Genomic DNA, 22385 nt, shown 5'->3' with positions numbered 1-22385 from the left:
GAGACTTGTTGAACCGGGATCGACCGTCTCGAAGGAAATAAAGAAAATAATGCCATCGATGCGTCCAAGTAGGTCGAGCTTCTAATCGATGTCTCGCGCGCACCCTTTGTCGGGGGAAGCGCCTGGACAAAGCGAGTAACGAGCTACGGATGGCCGTATCGAAAGCCACCGATTTAAAGGGGAATATCGACGCGGAGCAAAGGCGCTATCGGGCGGTATTCGAGTACCGAATTTAAATCCTTAAAATCTGTGCCTCGCACTCGCGATCGTTCTCCGGAAGGACGTATCCGTTCGCCAGAAGATCGCGTTCAATTATCGAGGAAGAAACAGGGAACAAGGGAGTATCTTTGCGAGAGAATTTCATATTTTTACGGGGAGAGGATCTGAAAGCAGATCTCCTCAGATTTCAACGAGCGAGGTCGAACACGACGGAATCGAGAACGAAAGAGGGTGCCTGGAAAGACTGACCGCAACGTCGAGCTCAAGAACGGTCCGGTTTATCGTTCCAGACGCGGGATTTATTCCCGCAATGGTTGCTCGGCGGTGAGATCCACGGACAGCTGGATTTGTCGGGAAAGGATAAATCTGTCCATCCAAGGAAAGGTCGCACGGTCATCGGGATCACAGGGAGAGACCACGGGGAACTCCTCGAGGAGCCCAAACCCATCCCGATCCGTTCTTTCGTGGTGAATTATTTTTCTCGTATCGTATTTTCCGAGCGACGGCTGCCAACGAAATATCGAAAATCGCTCGGGTACACTCGTCTATGCGTACCTTGCTCTCGTATCTTAATAATATTCGCGTATACTTTGTACGAACATGTAATGAAGTATTTAAAGTCTCAAAGCGGAAGTTCCTCTCAGGGTTTCTTAATTATTCTCTTTAACCCTTTGCGGATGAAGATTATTTATGGTATACAAAACCTAAGGCAGATCCTGTCAAATTACATTTGTATGTTTACATATCGAATGTTTAAATAACAGAGAAAAAAGGAACAATATACTGATCTTTTGTTGTTTTAGTAATTATTGTTTGTGTGTAACTTAGTATTAAAAATATGAGAGTTTGAACACGGCAGTGTCGACATTCGTTTGCAAAGGGTTAAAAACCCAGCTCGCGGTGCGTCGACCGTAACAATTTCAATTCAAGACTACGACTTCGTGTTTCTATGTAAACGGATACCTTTTATCGGGCAGGAATCGAACGGTAACAATATTGCATCGATAATCAATAGACGGCGTAGCTTTCCGCAAATTTAAATACGATAGAAAATTAATTTTCCTATCGAACGCTCTAAACCGCACTGCGCTTCGGGTGTTTCATATGTATCCTCGAATAGCGTGGGTTCCGTGCGGTATCGCATTCTCGGATTTCCCAGGAATGCATAAAAATCCGTGGAATAGTTAATACGGGACATCGTCGGTCGAACGATAGTAGCTCGATCCGATTGCGTCGCGACGAGCACAGTCGCAGAACGCGCGCGTTCGCGGATTGCCGAGGAGAAGTTTCATCGGTGTCCGAATGAGGGACGAACGAAGTGATGAAACAGGGAGGGGAGGGGGGAGAGTGATCGCTGGTGAAGCGAGAAGACTGTTCAAAAAGGGCGCCGATGAATCGTGACGTTTCGTCGATGGCTGACACGGTGTTCCAGCGGTACGAAGAGATTATACGTCCGCAGGAAGACCGAAGGGCGTGAAATATTTCTCGCGAGTGGAGCGTGGCTCGTTTTAAGCTAACAGACGCGTCGAAAACCCTACGACAGAGTATCTCGATCCCGGTTTCGATCGATGCGACGTGGAATAACGTCGGAGGGCAAAGGCGCGAGCAGAGAATCGCGAGAGAACGGAAACGGAAAGAGTTACCTTAGCAACGCACCGGCCTCCGGTTGAAACGGGACTCGGGCAAGCCTCGCGTTCTATCGACGCGTGGCTGCGTTCCTTAGCCGAGTATCGACTGCTCGCAGTCGAACGGCGCGGCGCGGCACGGGCTACGCTCGGGGAAATGGATGTTTTACCTGAGCGGAAGCGATCGGTTGCAGGCACGAAAATAAAAATCGCCGATGGTACAGAACGGCGGGATTCAACGACGCGAGCGATTTATCGACGTCGACGTCTGCGCCCGTCATTCTTCCGAAGGATTCAGCTAGTTCCGAGCGATACCGGGGATCGAAGGGAGCCGCGGACTAAACGTCAGCCGTCGATGTTAATAGAACCGGCGTAGGAAACAAATCCCCGGCGGAGTTCGGCGGTAACGCGTCTCATCAGCGAGACAGAGACGGTTGATTGCTTGGAAGAGATAAACGGGGAGTCGGAAAGTGGCTGGCGCGAACTCTGCTACGAACTTTCTTCTGTCGAGAATGGTTACTCTTCCGGCGACGAGGGTACCGAATGGATTCCATTCCGCCCAACTTTACGACGATCTATTGTTTTTCGGATTTTCCCGAGCATCGAGTCCCCGAGACTCCGCGACGGCACTTTGTACGCGCTCCCTTTGAGCGTTCGCTCGGTGCGAGCCACGGCAAACAATTCGATCCCGCGAGTGCGGCGACGTTGACAACCGGTACTCTATGGAATTTTTTAATCGAACGACCACGCCTCCGCGTTTATCGCCGACGACGAATCGATTCCGGTGTTTCGTTCCGCGGGTAAACGATAGGGATCGTATCGGAACGCTTCGTTCGCCGGACGAAGAAACGGGGCGGAGCCGACGAGTCGTCGAAACTGTTCGAACGCGGGGCGTAATCCCCGCGACGTTCGCCGGTCTATCGATCGACCGCGAGGTAACGAGGGAACGAAGACGAGTGGAAATTTCATCGCGCCGGCGATCCTGCTGGGCAAGTGGATCGCGACAGCTGCAAAAATATCATAGACGGACGCGTATGAATATATAACACGCCTGCTAGGCGCGCTCACCGGCGAACAAACATTCCCGTCACGTGCAATTTAGCGAAAGAACCAGGCACGGCGACCGGTTAAGTAATTCATCGAAGATTTGCGGTGGCTCTGCAGCGACATGAATTATTCCGCGGGGAGCGAGACGTATAGCGATTCGAATGCTTTGGAATCCAGATGCTCGGGGGATCCGTAACGGCTGGGCCACGAAACGAATGAAAGAAAAACACCGGGGAATAGAACTGTCAACGTAACTTCTAACGTAATAAATTGTTTAGACGCGGCGTGAAAAGTTAAACGAACGTTCTTTCCGGTTCCGCGTCCGCGCCGCCGTTTTCCCCACCGCTTCGACGGCATTCGACCAGCCCCGACCTCGTTTGCGTTCCGCGAGCTTATTGGCCGAACGAAAAATGCACCTGTCGATTCGAGCCCGTGTCTCGCCGAGATATCGCACAGGTTAGGTCGCGGCGCGCGATGACGTACGATCCTTTCCCTGCCACGAGCATCTTCCGAATTCAAACTAATTCGACCGGTCCTATTCCAATTTATTGAGATCGATTTTGACGTCAGCCCTTCGACCGGTCGGCGTTCGAAGGTGGCGTTCTCGTGGCGTTTCCTTATTCCTCCGATGGAATTGAAGCGACTTCGAGCGTGACCGAATTTATAGCGAGCGAGACCGGCGGTCTCTCAAGGAATACTTTATTGGCCCGTAACCGGACGCGGATCAAAATATGACCGGCGGGCCCGTAAAGCGATCGATCTCCATGAGAAATACGCGAGCGAACGCGCCGCGAAAATGTCACCGGATCCTCGCCGTCACCGGGGTCGCCCGAAGAATTCCAAGTTCTCCGAGATTGAACGAAGATAGAGCACGTAGCCGGGGCACGATCAGCCGCGTGATCGTTCCGAGATCGTTCCGGGATCGTCCCGACGGCCGAGACTAATTCGCGTACAGCCCGGCTGAAAGCCTGCACCGATTCGCGTCACGAAATAGGAACCCCCGTGAAATCGCTCCCGTGAAAATTTCCGCTCAGTGTACGGTCACGCGTGCGTGGAATTAATGAAACCGAGAGCAAAGGCGAGCGAGTGGGCGAGCGGGCCAGCAGACCGGGATGTAAGAACGGAATAAATGTAATAAATCCGTCGGACGAGAAAGGAAGTGCGCGCGGCCCGACTCGACTCGAAGCTGAGCGAAAAAGCGCGGCCTGGAAGGAGCAGAATCTAACAAATTCCATTGATGCGTCTTGCATATCTTGGCCGAGTCGTAACGTTTCGCTTTTTACTCGGATTTCTTTAGCCCCGTACTCCTTCCGAGCAGACGCGACGTCTAATGCAACGAAATTCCGTAGCTCTCCCGGCTTTCTGGAACGACTTCTCCTCCAAGAAAGCGTTTCGCCGATTCGTCGACCCTTTTCCAAACAGTTCTCCCGCAAAACGCAATCCTGGTAACGACACTGGTGGTTCTTGGAAGTGAAACTATCGACTTACTGAAACGCCGGGTAAAAAATCCATCGAGCCGTGACGCGATGTGCTGTTCACGCTTTGAGGTGCTGTTGGCGATACCGAATCATTTCTAATTACTGATACCTTTTGCTGTGGAAGAATAAGTAAGCAACACGAGACACGAATTTGTTCCTCACTTTTTCAAAAGATAAATACATCGTTGCGACCATCCCCGAAGAACCGACTTGATTCTTCGAAGACGTATCCTCGGCGAGCAATCCCTATTGATTTCCCGAAACCGAACGCATCGGAGGCGTTGCCGGACAAATAACTGTTTTACTCGGCGTAAAGTTTTACGGGGCCGTAAGCCGCGCACCGATGTCAGCTTTACACAGTGCGCGATGCGTGAAAATTTGCGTGTGAAATGTTTAATGCATAAGGGGACCGTTTCGCCGAGGAGCGGTGTTCCTTGCCCGGTCGCTCGATTTTTATGGTGGCCGGCGTATCGTTCTATCGGCTCGGGCACGGGAATAAAAGCCTTGTAAAAGAAAATACGCGAGGAAGATGTAGTCCGTGATCGCAGATATAAATGGACCGTCGATGATACGGTGATTCTCGCCTATCCGGACCAGTTGCTAGTTTTTAAAGGCAGTCTGCGAGTCTATCGGAGCTTTAAAAGGCTCGCATTTATCGACCACGAACGTCGAAGATGGATGGCCGGCATCGCGCGATCGTGAAACGATCGATTCTCGTGGATACAGTGACCGACGGAATTGATCACAGTAGTATTGTTCCTGGTTTCCTTGAAATATGGCTTACTTGGAACAGTTAACGCTCGAAAAAGGTCACCTAGCCTCTTTGTTCGCATCGCTAGCTGGAAAGTGGAATCAAATTACAACTGTATAATATAAAAACTCGTTGAAAGTATGCCCTGGAGAATTCAAGGTGTTATTGACGCTAAAGGATATACAAAATATTGAAACTGACGCTGAGTCACGTTATTGATAAAATTCAGCATTCTGTTTATTGTTTCATTATTGTACTAATACATAATACTTGCACTATGTCCTGTATTTTTATTTTGTTAAGATAACAATTTAATGATCGATGAAATGCATTTCCAAAACTGTATAATTAGTCGCTACATTTTGATTGAATAACAAGTATCAGGAAAGTATTTGATCAATTTCGTGAAACATCGTATAATCGCACAAGCTTCGCCAGGGAAATTTTTTTCGCCTCGCAACAGTTTGAAAATAAGAACTGCCCACGAACCGCGCGATGCGACGAATGATTTCACTAGTTGTAATCACGCGTCGAAAGACGAGTTTCGTAGGCGTGTACGCGAAACGTGATAACGACAGGGCACAAATGTCTCGGCTCAGATGAATTCCGCGACTATGATTAATCGCCACCGCGAACGGATTGTTAGTAAAATCTTATTACTCACCGTGTACCCGTCGTAAGTCCACGAACCAAACTTCATGAAGCAAGTCTGCTCGTCAAAGGGAAAGTACTCCACGTTGATCTCGCAGAATGATTTATAGATCGCCGGCGGTTTCCACACGACCTTCCCCGTATGGTGCAAAATTGCCTTGGTCATAATGGTCACCTCGTAGTTGCCGTCGGCGCTGAAAACAAAATTAACGTCCAACCTGATTTATGTTTCCTCCCACTGGTTCCGCTCGCCGTACGAAACAATTACGCGATTCCGGGGACGATATCCGCGCATCCGATCCGGCTATCGATCGTTCGCTCGGGTCACGAAGGAGAAACTTTCTATTTTCCGCGGGGAATCACATCGCACAGAAACAAGCGACGGAAAGACAATCGTCGTTATTCCGTGGGAAACGGCAATCTCGAGGAGGAGAAATTCCGGTGATGCGCTTCCGCGCGATGTCGACGATAAGACAGAGGAAAATCCTCGGAGCAGACGATAGAGAGAAACGTGAAAACGTACGGTCCGGGCGGCAACGGAGTCGCGACCCAGGAAAAACCGGAGTGCTGAAGGAGTAAACTCGGACGGGAGAACGCGGCAAGATTTCTAATATAATACGCGCGGCTGTAGCAGCAGCTGTCGTTGCCGCAACTGCACTTGTTGCGCTATTTTCGCGTTCCTCCTTTATCAGCCGCGACGCGAGTGTCGCTCGTTTCTCGCCGATTCGCGATACTTTCGGGACTCGAAATCGCCTCGTCAACCGTTCGCCGAAAGATACGGACTCGCCTGCGAACTCGACATTTAGGGGGAAACTTTCTAAACGATTCGGAGGCGTGTCGGAGTAAACATCGGGATGAAGCGATCGTTGGATCGCGTTCGCTCGGCGCGCAACATCGAGCGTGATTGCTTCCGCCCGATCGAGGCGCGTTCAATAAATCTCCGGCGGGAAAGAGGTTCGGGCGCCGAGCGGAATATAGAAAATTAGTGGGGAAACCGGGTTTGAATCTTAATATAGCCGGAATTCCATGACGGAGTCGGTGTGCGTGCGCGAGGATGAATGAACGCTGCGGGGCATTGAGATTGCAAGCGTGCATCGCGAAATAAACTCCTTCCCGTTTTCTTTCGCTCCCTCGTCTTCCTCTTTTATCCGCGGAAATTCGCGGGGGAGCTTGAAAAATGTCCATGGATCGGAAACGAGGTGTAAACGGATTGTATCGTCGCGTGTCGATTACGTTATCTTCTTTCCACTTTCCATCGATCGGTTCCGCGCCGTCTCTCTTCCGCTTTCGGCCGCGGGAAACGCGACGGCAGCTTGTAACGGTCGAATTAAAAGACGCATCTGCATCGAGAACCGCTCGATTCACGTTTAATCGGAAGCAAAACTGTTCGAAAGAGATTCGCCGCGATAATGAAAAGCCCTGGTTACTGGGAAACGAGTGCTTTCAAGGCGTCAAAAACGGGAAAGCGATAAGGTCGCCGGGCGGATGCGTTGTAGGCGTCAAATTGCAACGCGATTCCAGCGGTAATCCGCTTTGAAGACGCGTACAAGCGGATTTCCGGCATTTACCGTCAGCCTTTAGCCGCTGGTTGTCGCGCACGGGTTTGTTTGCGACGGAACTTCTGTTCCGAATACAGTTTTCAACCCCTGTACCAGCCGCCACGCCACTAATCAGGTTAAGCGAGCTTGGCCGAGTCAATTCGAGTCATCTGCGCTTTGCGGGCAACCGCTAATCGCGCTCCTCTCTCCCCGGATTCTTTCGAACAGCGAACTTTCGAATACACTGCAACTTCGATGATCCGATTTAATTAGCCGCTCGACAGACCGGATAAACGGAGGCTCGCGAAGGAGTTATTCGAAGCGTGTTCGTACGGGAGACTCGATTGTACGAGTTCCGATGCGCGATCCGAAACTCTGAATTATTAAGTTCACGGATAGCCAAATTTCTGCTTAATAGAGTTAATCGAGACCTTCGCGCAATGGAGGTTACAAGAACGGGGAAGCAACTTTCGGACGAAACGAACGAAAAATCAAGATCGAGAACTCGTTAGAGACTCTCGTTACTCGTTCCATGATAAGAGGATGCTGAAGCTCGTCCACGGAAACCATACTGGACTGCCAGTCCCGCGGAAAGGACGAACGCGGCTCGTAATCCGCATCGATTGGATCGCGGTCCGAGCACCGGTGGCGTGGCAGCGCGCCACGAACGATTATAGGCCTGAACGACGCACACTGTGGCGAAATCGTCAAACACTAGACATTCGATAGAAACATAATTATTTGTTTCTGTATATATTACTTTTCTGCTTCTACTATTATCGTAGAACATCTACTTTCCCTAGAATTCGATGAACTTCATGTGAAAGTCTGAAAGCTTACCCAAAATATTGTTTACATTCTTGTTTGTAGGAAAGGGTTGTCTGTTTAATTTACGTTGGAACAGTGTTAAGCGACGTTTTCAAATGAGTTTGGCCGTACAAAATTTGAATGGACGTTCGTTCCACAATAATAACAGAAGCAGAAAACTGGCACAACGCTACAGAAACAAAACATAATTTTCATATCAAATATCTAGTGTTTGATGATTCCGTTAACTGTGCGACGAAGAGAGCCGTCCTAATTCGCATAAGCGTGGCTCGATGCACGGAAAATTAGCAAAGCGCGGGCGCGGTCGCCGTTCCAGCTTAACCGTACGAAATTGCTCGCGGCGGCGACCGGAAGTCGATATTCGCGGCCCGCGCCCCTGGAACGCGGACGAGCGGTATGCCGTTGGCGAGGACAATGCGTAGACGGAGCAATAATTTCGCGGCAACAGCCCGATGGCTGACGTTTTAAACGCGCTGGCTCGAGTTTGCAGTACCCGGCGCTTTGTCTCGGAAGCGAGACTGCTCCCGGACAGTTCGTCGTCGTTTTTGAGTGAACCCGCGACAAAAATTTTAACGCGACACGCTTCGAGACGCGCGAACCGTGACTGTAACGACCAGCGTCCACGTCGTCCGTGTGAACTACGATGCTCCTCCTCGAAGACGTATTTCACTTGGTTGGTTGCGGAGCTCGCTGCATCGCGGTATGATAACGAGCGTCCGCAAATTACCAAGTGTCCGGTTGAACCAGGCCCAGGGAAACCCATCGAACGCAAAAACATGACGGAAGCGAGTCCAATAACCACGAAACGGTCCTCGAATAAAGCTCGCTTTCGCACGAGGACAGGCAAAGTTCGTTCCGCGAAGAGAGCGAGACGAAGAGGAGGAGAGCGGAGCTCGGAATCTGTGGAAGTCGCGCCAAAGAAGTTTCGGTCCTCTCGATTAATCATGTTTTTTTCTGGCAGACAGCGCCCCGCGTGACAGTTCTTGCGAGCAGACGCCGTGTAAATCTTCAAAGTTGACGTCCCATTTAAGCGCGGTTGTCTACTCGGCCGACATCGAACCCCCGGAAAAAAGGTACATTGTCCTTCCATAGATCTAGCCGAGGACATTCAATTTTTAGCGACCCCCCCCCCCCTCGTTTCGCTGTTTTCCATTTATTATCCATACAAAGCGGATGAAAGAGGGATGAAGGAGATAAAGATTGCGAGGGAAGAGGGGATCGCGTGAAACGTCGCCGTTTACGTCGAAAATAACTGCGCGTTCGGTCTCCTAGTTCCGCGGAACACTCCGCGGCGTGTCTCCAGCGTATTTTTCAACGATATCCTCGCATAATGGAATAAATAATCTTCCGCCGCTAGAGAACACTGGAATCCCCGGTTAGAGCGCATTCTCCGTTTCACTCCGACCGAATTCCCCCTCGAATTCCGGTCTTCGCGGCAAGAATTCACGGGAATCGTGTAAACGAAATCCGCGAGACGTCGAGGAACGCCGGATAAAAACATCCGGGGACCGTTTCTTCCGTTGTTTCGCGAAAACAATTGTACCGCGCGTGCTCGGGCTCGATCCTCGTTCGGAATTAAAAATAAAATCCCGGGACTCGGAGGGTGACGTCAGCTTTCCCGCCTCTTTTCCTTCCCTCGTTCTTTCTGATCCTGCTTAGGCACCTCCGCCACTCATCCCGGTTTCGTCCCGTTCGTTTTCAGGTTCGATGCACCCTCGCACGGTCCGCGGCGCGGGAATAAAGGAAAAACGCGTATCGAAGTCGGGAAATTTACTGCCGTTGGTCCGGGGGAAGCCGCATGTATCTCGCCTTAAACCTTGAGATTTAGTTTGCCATTGAGCGTGACTCTTGGGGTGGAGAGCCGGAGGGGAGGACGTTTCTCAGTGGCGTGGAAACCGTTCGCCGTTCGGCCAGTGGTGTCCTTTAACGAAAAATTCCGGCCAAAATTCGTAATCTCATAGGATTTTTATAAAAATTGGTATACTTATATTTTTAGAGTTGCTAAGTATGAATATTTTATGGAGAATGCAAAATTACAAAATGGCTAATCTAACGTCAATGATAGAAACATAATTTTTAAGCAGATTTCTGTAAAGAATGATTGTTTTTCAATTTTTTACAATATTTACGCTGTTAAATCATCGAATCCGATGGGTTGTTGATTTGAAAAACATTTTTGGAATGACTTTTTACTTTTAAAAGAATTATTGAACCAATGGCTCTAAAACTGAGCTTTGTCAAGGTATAATTTCGAAAATATTGTTAGGCAAGACTGCATCGACGATTTAGATAAATTTCTTCGTTTTATATTAAATTTTTACAAACATATCAACCTTACTAATGCCAGAGAAATCTTTAAAACGATTTAACGAAACATATTGCATAGAGTATACTCTAAATTTAAATATCTCAAAATGGGACAAATTTGGGAACATTTTCTAAGATTTATGGTACATTGAGAAAAGAATTGCAAAGGTAAATTCGAGGTCATCTAACTTTACTTTTACGTATAATACATACGCGTATCATCTATTATAATAGTCAAGTCTTTCAAACAAGAAATTCGTTAAAAGAAACTTTCCCTGGTCCATTAAAGGGGCTCCAATTTTCGACGCTTCAAAATTTAGTCAATTGTTATAGTTTATATCCCCATAACCAGATAATATATTTAAAAAAACTTAAGCGATATTAGATGCACCAATGTGTATACAATAAATCGACTACATCATCAAAACGCCGCCGTATACTTCGAAAATTGAATTTTGGGTAGGTTTTCATCGAAAGGCACCACTGTGCGCGACCCCAGCATCGACTCCATCGCCGAGCCCAGCCCCTATCTCTCGGGCTCCCCGAACGACGCCCGTCGCCCGAGGTTTATCGAAATTTTGTGACGGAACGCGATCGAGCAAACGCTACTTACCGACCGTTTTAATTCACTTTGCGCGTACATAAAGAACGCGGGGAGCGTTTAAGCGGATTAGAAACACCCTTCGCTGTTTCGCCCCGCCGATACGGTTTCCGAAGGCGAACGAGCGAGCGCCTGGAGCCTCTCTCTCGCGTTATCCTCCGCCCTCTCAATTTCACCGGCGTTTTCGTTGATTCCGGCTGAAAAACGCTCCACTGTAAACGGTTTTAGCTGCTGCATATTACATTCGTAGTTTACAACGGCGAGCATGGAATCTCATTAGCGTGTTACGAGAACTTTTAAGAGCTCGTTCCCTCCCGGCCTAAAAATTGCAAAATGCACCGGCTTCCCCTTTGTCCGCGTTCCCGAGTTATGGATACGACGTTCCTCGAGTTCAAGGAAGCCGCCTCGGCCGTTATCGGATCGACACGATCGAGCGCGTCCGGGGCGGGCCAAAGGAAATCTTAATTATTAATTTCAGTATCCACGGTACGTTAACCGGTTCTGGTTAGATGAATCGATAGGCGCGCGCGGCCGCGAATCCGGCAAGTAACGGTGAGTCGCGAATTCTTCCAGCCGATAGGACCGTAATGGAAACTGGGCGGAAGCCTTCCCGCGAACGAAGAACGACATAAATCACCATAAACATTAACACCCGTCCCGGGGAAACACAGAATCCCTCTTAATGCCCCGAAAAGGCTGGCTCGCGAGCTGCGCGTGCGGTGCGCGGCGTTAAACCGGACGAATATCTTCCGGGTTTTTCGGGAGCAGCTTCGGCTGCGTGAACGTTGCTCGCGAAACATGCGACAGTTCGGCTTCGCAATGGAAACATCGTCGCCGTAAATCACAATAAGGGACGCCAGAAAACAGGGGCTGTTCCCGTGTCAGGGGAAAACGGGGATATCGGGGGATATAAATCTGTCGATTACAGGCTGCTGATATCGACCCACCGAAGAGAAACTTGGCAATTTCGAAATCTCCATCGTTTCCTCGTTCGAATTCGAAGATGCTCGTCATAGATTCGACGTCCGGCGAGCGAGCGTTGTTCTTTTCTCGTTCGAGAGAAACAGGGTTGCGAAACGAGAGTTCATTGAAATCGAGTATATACGCGTATCGTAACGATCGACTTATCGGAACAAGACAAACGAGCAGGCCGAAGCCCAGCGGGATCCCGTTCGAGGGAGGAAAAGATCGTCGTAGATTTCGCGAGAACGGTCAGCGATTCGTGACAATGCTGCTGTTGTTCCCCCGCGCAAGCGAATCTGTCTCGTTCCACAGCCGGAAGAAATATCCACGACGGACCGAGCGTAACAGCGCGATCGGAGAACGCGTTTCTTCATCGCTTTCGGATTTAAACGGTTTCCGAACGGAGTCGCTCGCGCGAAAGAAATACTGTTTGTCTCGAGGATCTTTCTACGGTGGAAGTTCTATGTTCCTTTATTGAAAAAAGAGCAGCAGATATTTGATCGATTCAAATCGATGTTTGACACGACGGCGATGAAAAATCAATGGTGACTATGGTTTCTCGCTGAATCGGGTATCTCGTTTCACTTGTACTATATACTATTAATTATTCTTCTTGTACGTTCGTCACTTTCGTTACATCTGTTTCGTTACCTCGTTCTCCCAGCTTCATTCTCATCATTATTCCTTTTGCATGCAAGAGGTGAATAATTTCCGCGAATAAATCGATTACTGTTATTATTGTTATAATCACCTTCTAACAAGATTCGAGCGACGCAAGCGAACATCGGCCCCCAAATATTACTTTATGGAATTAACCGGGTTTGCCGTCGCAACGAGGCTCGAGGTTCGTTTTCCCTCTGCTGCGCTGCGCTGCGCCGCGCATCGTTGTATTTAGAAACCAAAACACACCAATTAGTAATCAGTCTGTATCAGCTGGCGTCCAATTTGTGCGGACGGAACGCGGTGCGTTTATGCGGGAAAATGTGCACCGGCGCGTTTACTCGGCGCCGGATTTGCAACGGAAGACGAGGGTGTGGTGCCTCGGGGGCGGTGGAAGGGTTGGATCTAACAGGGCCACATGTACTTGGCATATTTTAGGTCAGCCGGCACCTAGGCCGTTATAATGCGCCTGGTTGTCGCTGAGTACTCGACTCGACGACGCGGACTGGGTTGAGCGAGGTTGACACGGACGAGAAACGAGCAGAGAGGAACGGAGAGAAAGAGAACCAAGAACGAAAAGAGACAGATTGAAGGACGGGGAAAGCGGGAAAGAGAGGGCCAACCGAGAGCAAGGATAGTACTCCGGTGATGTGCGCGACGACTGCGACTGCGACGACGGTGGAACGAGCGAGAACTTTGGCGTTTAACGCGTTGAACGCCGGGGGGAGGGTCGCCGGTGACCGACGCTCGAATTTTCGCTGGCCCCGAGAGGCTCGCCGATGACCCCAAACCAAATGAATTTATCGCGGATCTGTTCGACTAACAAGGGATATTATCGAACCCGGAAATTCAACGAATTATTAAACTTTATATGTAAGTGGAGTAAGTCAAGCTTAATGAAATGCAAGGGTTTTTTCATGCCGAATTTCACTTCGAAGGGGTGGAAAATTGACACCATTGAATAGAATGCAAATTGTTCTTTGCCTCGGGTTATCTCGAGAATGGTAAGAGACGGTGAAACAAAATTTAATTACGAATTACGGAATGAAGTTTTTCGATGAACGGTCGGAGTGTTTTGTAAAATTCGAAAGTTTTATTCCGTTCTAGCCGGTCGATCCGGCGGTCCCGGTGCGCGAAACGGCGGGAACAACGAATATCACGGATATAATCGCGATGCGATCGACTAATTCGAGTTCGGAAATAGAAGCTCCTGGAATATTGCATTCGACGAGAATTGAATTAAAGCGAAAGAGGCGTTAATTTGCGCGCTGGCAGCGATACACCGCGCGGCCCGGCTGACGCGTGACTTACGAGCATTAAGTCACAAATTTGATACTCCCGCGAACAGTTCAATTTCCTTTTAATTCTGCGCTCCGGAGCGAGCCACGCGCGCGTCTCCGTTCCCGTTCCCGTTACATTTCAGACGGTAAATGTATTACCGTGCGCGATAAGCCGCCGCTAGTTGGGGGATTGCCGCGAGCTTCGACGCGACCGCGTGCTTCCATGAATCCAAAGCTCGGCACCGTCGATTCGTCGACGAAACGGGCTCGGTTTCCGCGCGCGGATGCGCCTGGCGAAACAAGGAACGAACGGAACCGGGCGTCCGGAAGGAAGGAAGGAAGGAAGGAAGGAAAGAAGGAAGGAAAGCACTAGTAAATCTCACGAAAATACACTTTTAACGATCTGATAACGGTGCCAGACTTCGGCGCTTATCGACGCTGATATCGAGCACGCGGCCATTCAATAATGCATCGGCTCGACTGATGGGAACACGTTGCGCTGTGATTTTTTCAATTATTTTAAGTCAACGGGAAAAGACATCCTTTCTTTTAATAAGTATAGAACAATATATCGGTGTAACAAAGCTTTTAACTTCACACAAAGAGTTTATAGCTGAAAGGAAGCTGACGTTGCGTACGATGAAAGATGGAAAGCAAGATAGAACATATTTTATAGAAAGTTAATTATGCATCGAAATATCTAATCGCGATGAATTCCTACTCGAAGACCAACGCAACCGACGCTCGAACGTCGTTCGGAAAGTGCGAAACAAACGTCGGAAAGAAAGACGTCGTCGTTCGGCAATCTCGAGCGAAATCTCGAGGAGCCGACGAAAGCATCGTTACATCGAACGGCGTCGCTTACAGGCCACCAGGATTCACCATAAAATCCAAACGCCGAGAAATCCTGGCGGCTCAGTCGACAATCATCGTAAAAGCGAATCAGTGGTTCATAAAAATGCGTTCGGCTTAATTGAACCTCTCAGAGGCCGGGGTAACGAGCTTCCGAGCGCGAGATACTGCCGGCGGGAACGATGTTTTAAGCGTTAAACGCGGGCCCCTCGCGTAACAGGCAATTTCTATGGGGGCGAAAGTTATCTCGCGAGCGGACAGGGTCCGTCGCGGTTACTTTGAGGCCAGTGTTACTTCGTTAACGCGCGTTCCCGCGCGTACCCGCGCGCCGCCACGACCGGATTACCGCGTCTGGGACGAGCTGCAGGCGCAGTAATCCGACGATAATGCAGTAACGAGATTCCGGCTCACGTACGTTCCCTGCATATTTTAACTTTGCATTTCGCGGCTCGGCCGGCCACCCGACCGACCGCTTCGCCTATACACCCGAGGGTCATTGTACTTGAACACGTTCATCGCGCTCACGTTCATGGCCCTCCATCAACGAAAAGGGATAGCATTGTCCCGCGTGCGTTCAATGTAACCTCCGCAGCGCACCCAAATAACGAAACTTCCCGTCCGCGTTTGCGTTCGTGACCCTTCATCAACGAAGAAGAGCACGCCGCACCGCGAAGATTCAATGTAACCACGCTGTAATAGCGAAACTTACTTCGTTGTAAATGCATATTATACGCTTTTGTCAATCGTAAACCCCTTTTGAATCCCGGGTTTCTCTGCGAGCAATTCGTTTCACCCCGGCTCGATTGCATCTAACCATTTTAAACTCGGCACCGGTCGATTCGCATCCCCCGGGATCGGAGAGGACGGACCAGCTCGGTCCACGGTCGAGGAAGTCGTCGCGAGATCGATTCGACGGGAAATCCGAATTTCCCTTTAAAATTCGATCCGGGACGGAGGTAGAGTTTGCCAGGAAAAAAAAGCGGCCGTGCTCTCCCTCTCCTTACGCGGCCGAAGCATTTGCATCGTTGATTGCGCGCCGACGCTTCGCGCCGAGTTTATTGGATCCTCGCCTACCTGTTTCTCGGGCCGATACACGCCGCGCCACGGTCCCGCGCTTTTTCGCCCTGCACTGGATCACTTCCGACGAAAATCGTTTCTACCCGATAGACGGGTCGAGATACAGCCCCTCCGGGGAAATAGTTCCCATGTAATTTCAACTTTTACCCGCGCCCGCTCCCTCCCCTTCCGTTTACCTATCCTCCCGATGCAAAGCCGCTTCCGTTTTCCAGTTCGTTACGAATCGAATAATTTGGCCGCGGAGCAAATGCGTGTATTAATTGATATTCGCCTCGACCGAAGAACAAGCCGGGGATACAAGAATACCGCGTAATGCCGAGTGCGAACGCGTATCGTATCACGTATCCTTCCAACTGGGAAGCTTGCCCGCGATGTTAAATTTGATATTTAGAATTTGAAATTTCAAAGCTTGAAATTTGAAGTTTGAAACTTGAAACTTGAAACTTGTATGACTTTCAATTAACCAGAGTTATTGTTGTCGTTATCGCTCTCCTCTCTTTCGGAGCCCAACGAACGCTCGCATCCATTCCCTTAGCTTCCCGCCCGATGCACCCTCCCTCCCCCAGACGCAAATTGCATTCAACGGAACGAGAAATGAAATTTGATAAACGAAAGCCGGGTTGCTTGTCCCGTGATGGCGCGGTTTCAATTATCTCCGCGAATATTGCGCCCGTAACGGACCCATCGAAGAACGTTGCAACTTCCTTCGCTTCCGGTTCATTTAAAACGGGAGTGATATTGCACGTGCTCGCCGCGCCGCGAATGAATAAATTCCTCGTAACGAAAGGGTATCGCTCTATCGATCTACCGGCGTGTTTCACAGGCTGGTTTCTTAATAAAATCCCATCCGGGGGTGTATCTCTGCTCCCCCGAACTCTCGCGAACCACCGGACCCTCGACGCGACCCTCGGCCTCGTAACGTTTATCGATTTTTGCACGAAAACTTTGCGAACGTCCCCTCGAAAACTTCTCGTCCCCTGAAAAAGCTTTTTCGACGAAACTCCCCGCCGAAGAAACTTTCTTTTCGTCGAGGGCTCTCCGCCTGACAAATACTTTCATCGAGTGTCAGTTAATTTGCATGTATACATACAAATCACTCTCGTGAAGGGGATAAAACCTTCTTGCCGGTTCAGCGATCGACCGAGCCACTGCACCGCGAACCACAGAACGAACCAACGGGGTTTCTCTCGACGAGAAAAAGAGAACGACGAGGGAGGGACACCGCGTTTGTGGCGGATGAAAGGAACGATCCATCGACGATTCCATTATAAACGTTCCCTTCCACGAAAATAATCGAATACATTTCGCTAATGATAAACAGCTATTATCGAATTGAGGGGAATACAAAGGGTCGGAACGGAGCCGAGTCGTTATTAAGTGCACGCAATTTTCCGAGCACCATATTTTCCTTTTCCCTATGGCTCTAAATATCTGCACCGCACAAACGTCCGTATCCGAGAAACTTTCCGCGCGGCAACCTGATACGGCAACATTCGATAATATTCGATGAACCGGTAGAACCGTGAACCCTGCGAGCTGCGAGCGGCACTCGATATCTGCACGGCCCGCGAGCTAGAATTTGTTTCGTCCCGCGGCGTCGCACTCTCGATCGTATCTAACCTCGACACTCGAACGGAACCGAGGGCACTTTTCGCGCTCTCGACACAGGAGCGTAAGAAGGAACGGAGAACGGCGGGGACGCTCGTCAGCGACGCTTACCGATCGCCCCGCCTTTACATAATGTATCGCGTTACGGGATCGATCCTCGCCGGATCGGTTTTCCCCGTAAAATGCTAAAATTCGAGAAGTTGCGACACCGGCGATGGGAATACTTGCACGGGAGCGCGACGTTCAGGGAAATTGAAATACCGTTTCTTCGAGCAACTTTATTCGCGCCTTTTGTCTTAACTGGATGATTATGGGGAACGAGCAAAGAAGACAAACAATCGAAGCAAAATTCTATTAACACTATAACAGTTAAACGACGATTATTTGGAAACATTTCTATATTACAAATAATGCTACTTAATTTCGTGACATTTAGCTAGAAGAACGTGCAATAATAACAATGCAATTCAGTCGAATGATTTAATATTATATCTTTTCATTTAGTGTATTTTGCTCTATGAAATCGTGCGGCATTCAACGTGTTATTCGCCGCGTATCAAATTGCACCTGGTTTGTCGTTCGTCGCGTCGAGCGTGCCGCAGATACCAGCGATCGCGTCGATTCGTTGGTTTCAGAGGCGCGAGATCAACCTATTTTAATAACGGTTCAGTCGATTATGGATATTGAACCAATGTTCGTTGATTACGACGATTTTGTGTTCACACGAAACTAAATCAAGACACAGCTTCAATGAAGATGACGATCGACGGAAAACTGCAGAGAATGACAGTAGAAAGGGAAGGAAGTCGGAAGTCGAAGATCAGGGCGGCACGGAACAGATTCGAGGTTCCCGAGCTTCGGCAACTCGACTTCGATTTAATTGATGTACTCTCGGTACCTAATGGAACCACCCTTCCGCCTGTTCCCTCCGTTGCCATCTCACTCTCTCTCTTTCTCTCTCTCTCTCTCTCTCTCTCTCTCTCTCTCTCTCTCTCTCTCTCTCTCTCTGGAGAGTCGACGGATGCTCGTCGAGAGTTGCTGGGAGCCCGTGCCGGCCGAGAGTCTGCGTCAACCTCAAACTTGTACGCGAGAAGAGTTAATCAGGCAAGTTATTCCGAAAACCGATAATCATCCTCCCCTCGTTCGAGACGCCCACCGTTCGTAACTCGGTTGCTTTTAACTCGGCCGTTGTCGTTGAAACGATACGCGCACGCTCTTGCCCAGTGTTTCCTACTCTCTTATCGCGAAATTTCCAATTCAGAGCGGAATTTCTGGCATGCCGATCCATCGGAAAAATTGATATCTCCGTGAAAGAGTTAATAATTCAATTCCCCTCGGTGGCCGACCGTTCAAAGCTTGCCGGGGCAATCGGGAAACTTTCATTCGCGCGACACAACACCGCGGCCAAGTTATTAAACAGCGAATCGCCGACGACAGGGACATGAAATTCGATAAAACGGTCAAAGGTGTGCTGGGCAAAGGAGCAAGCTCGCCGAGTCTTGGCCGCGTCAAACGAACGACGCCATCGAAATTCATCCTCCCCCCTCCTCCTGCTCCAAACAACACGGCACATTACTATATCGGGGAAATCTCGATATCCTGTAATCGGAAGAATCGTTTTCATACCTAACCCGGCTCGAGGTACGGTTCCGCTGAATTTCATTTCGAACAGGCACTTCCCTTTCACCGGAAACTTCATCGAATCTCGGTGAATTATTAATCGGATTCGAGTGTTCCATATAAATTACTCGCCCCGCTACCGAATCGCGATCGAGGCCGAGTACGGCCAGGATGCATTTGCATGCTATCGGGCTACAAAGCCTGGGTATACTTTGAGCCTTTCGAGCCGTCGCGCCTCCAGGACAATCGATTTCCCTCGTCCAAGTAATTGAAACTATGCGACGTGACCCGATCAACGTATGCCCCGAGTCTTGGCTTCTCTAGTTCCTTGGTAATCGACGATAAATACAGATGGATTCTACTATCTCCAGACGAAACGACCACGAATGAATATCTTGATAACGAATGTCATTGCTTCGGCGACATCGAACTTTCGTATCTCGAATATAAAGATGACTACTTTGATATATTATTAGTATCGTATTATTACTAATGCTAAGCTAGCAAAAGCAAAAATGCCCAACGTTCATATATCTTTAGTCTAAACAAAGGCGATAGAAAAGCAATCAGATGTATCTGGATTTTGTCACGTGTCAAGAGACTTTTCTCCAGGCAAGGCCATAAACGGTCTTGTAAAGAAAAGCGGACCCCAACTTACTTTTGGTTGTTCCGAGTCATTCGCATTCGAGAACTTGAAAGAGCTAGACGTGTTTTTCAAAGCCGTTATAATAAAGTCACACTATAAAATATATATATTGTTTCATTATTTCATCACCCTTTTCCAATACTTAGCATAAATATATATGATATTAACTGTTCTCATAATTAATTTCAAAGAAGATCGTCCATATCCGATAAAACGCTGAATATTTCTAATGAACTTTCGAGTGCAAAAGCTTAAGAGTCCGTCTAACTCAGCTTCTTCCGCTGAAGGCATGAACGCTTCGAGCGATCCTCCTCCGCGAGGAATCGAAATCTCAAGCAGTCGCGACTCGCGCGGAGATTACATACTCTTAATAGAGCGAAACGAGCGTGACCGGTTCCCGATGTTAACTAGACTCATCCCGGAAGCAACGTAAAGTCGGTTTTAGCGGCTCGACCCGGATCGTCGTCCGTCAGCCACAAAGGGGAATCCCGCCGGGCGAGGCGATAACCGGTGACGAAGTCGTGGGGGCACGCGAATAGAAGGCATCGTGGTTGAACGAATGACGTTGTTCGGGGTCGGTCCTGTGGCCCAGCTTCCTCGTAAAAGTGTCGTCCGTGCGGCGAACTACATCCTATTTCTCAGCGTTAGCCGGCCGAGGGATACGCGCAACGTATGTGGTGACCCGTTCTCCCGGCCGTGGATTCTCAAAATGGCCTTACCGGATGCCAGTGAAACCGTCACGTACCGTCCTCGAATATTCCACGGCAGGTTTACGAGGTACCGTCCTCTGCACTTTCCTCCGCGCTAAAATCCTATGAAGCATGGTGGGACCAAGGTGACGGACGACCAGCTCTGCTGCTCTGTAACCGGCCCGATACACGCCCGTCTCCCGCGAAAGAAAGGAGGAAACGGGATCAACCTGCACCGGATTAACCCGAACGGATGTCCGGGATACAGGCACCGGTGGTACGTCACCCAATATACCAACACCGAAACTCCATTTATCCGAACTTTGTTTATCCGAGCTAATTTCGTCGAAACAGCCGAGCAAACCGAACTCTTATTACCAAAAGAGTTCGGATTACACATCCGGAAATCCAGTCGCACGGACGTCTGCTCCTGTTATATCTACAGACGAGTGAACAACGACGGAGGGGAAAATTAGGCGAGTCTTGTTCCACAATCGAGTTGTCTCAATCCCACGGATTCGAATGAAAGGAATGCTATAAAATCTCTTATTTTCCATTGTTCTTAAGAATCCCAGTAAATTCTGGATCTTTTAGTAATTCCTTGAGATTCAAACGAACAGGTATAAAATTTAAGGAGTTCCGTTATGAACTCGACACGTTCGACGATCGAAGAAGTATGGGACACCCGTCGTGCGCGGACGTCTCGCAATATCCTCGGCAAGAGTATCGAGCAGCTGTTTAAAGTGGTCGTTCCCGGTTATAAAAATAAAATCGGTCGGACAAATTGCTTCGGCGGGCCGACCTGCCTTGCTCGCGCAAGACGTTGAGCGGAAAATTGTTTCGGCCAGCGACAATACGTTTTTTCGGTCGTTTAATAGCCAACCGATACACGCTTGGTCCCGTTTACGGTCTGAAATCTCGATCGTTCTCTCGACTGAAATCTCGTAAAAAGCACTTACTTGTTGTAAAGAACAATGTCCGGCAGCCATATATGCTCCGACGGCACGTGGAGGGTGTCGACACCGCCATAGTCGTCCGGGTTCCACTTCAACTTATAATCGTTCCACTCCTGAAAGCAGAAACGCGTGCGAGATTAAGGCTGCGTGTTCAGAAAATATTCGACAAGTTGTACGCTCTCGACAGTCGGAATTTCGGTCGGTGTATCGATTGGTTCGTGTTACGTCGCGCAACAATAGCCGGCTACACAAAATCTCACCGTTGGGAGACCTGTTAGAACCCGACACGATCGATCCGCCTCTTAACGGGAAATAGACAATATTTCCGACTGACTTCCGGGGCATTAACGGAACACAAGGCGAAAGAGGCATAGACTAATGCAAACCCTTTACATTTTCATTCTAACTGCACCGGCAGGTTGCTGTTCAATGTCTTCGCCGCGATTTTCCGTTTATGGCTTTCGGGAAAATATGGTACGTCTTCTTGTACAGCCATAAAACACTATATCCGGGACAAACTACGGAAGTTTGAAATGTATCAAAATGTTGCGCCCGGTAAACCTCGTGTCAACCCTTTGCACTCGAGTGGTGACTTTCAGTTGTCACTTGATTCGATAGAGGAAAATTATAAAGTCTTATGTATGATATTAAACTCCCTACAATGCATCGGTATATGAAATACTGAAATAAAATAGCTTGGTTTCTTAGTTCATATGTGTTTTCTGATTAGTTAGATTTAAAGAATGTCATGTGTATCTGATTGGAAAACGTTGAATATCTCTACTGAAACACTTTCGAGTGCAAAGGGTTAATAACTTAAGAAATAAGGAACGTTCACGAAGCGAATCGAACGTCGCGCGCGGCACGGTGCAAAATCGTGTTTACCTCGATCGCGGGTGCAACGGATATTCGGGAACTGGAATGCACGATCGACAGAGTTCGCGGATATTTACCGATCTTCGGAGGAACGTGAATCATTCCGCTAGTAA

At 49.0% G+C, this 22385-nt stretch overlaps 1 protein-coding gene across 2 annotated transcripts in view; it reads right to left on the bottom strand.

The window, feature by feature from the left end:
* The window catches only part of nAChRalpha1 (nicotinic acetylcholine receptor alpha1), a 104225-nt gene that overhangs the window by 10241 nt on the left and 71599 nt on the right, over nt 1–22385 (bottom strand). For both annotated transcript variants that reach the window (XM_031990825.2, XM_076366389.1), the window contains 2 exons: nt 21400–21509; nt 5785–5965 (listed from right to left, as the gene is read on the bottom strand). In XM_031990825.2, the coding sequence (XP_031846685.1) occupies nt 5785–5965; nt 21400–21509 (291 nt within the window). The remainder of the gene's footprint in view (nt 1–5784; nt 5966–21399; nt 21510–22385) is intronic.

Source organism: Nomia melanderi, chromosome 3, assembly GCF_051020985.1.
Source record: "Nomia melanderi isolate GNS246 chromosome 3, iyNomMela1, whole genome shotgun sequence".
NCBI classification, from domain to species: domain Eukaryota; kingdom Metazoa; phylum Arthropoda; class Insecta; order Hymenoptera; family Halictidae; genus Nomia; species Nomia melanderi.
Note: the sequence above shows the minus strand (reverse complement) of the source record. Positions and strands in the feature narration are given on the sequence as shown.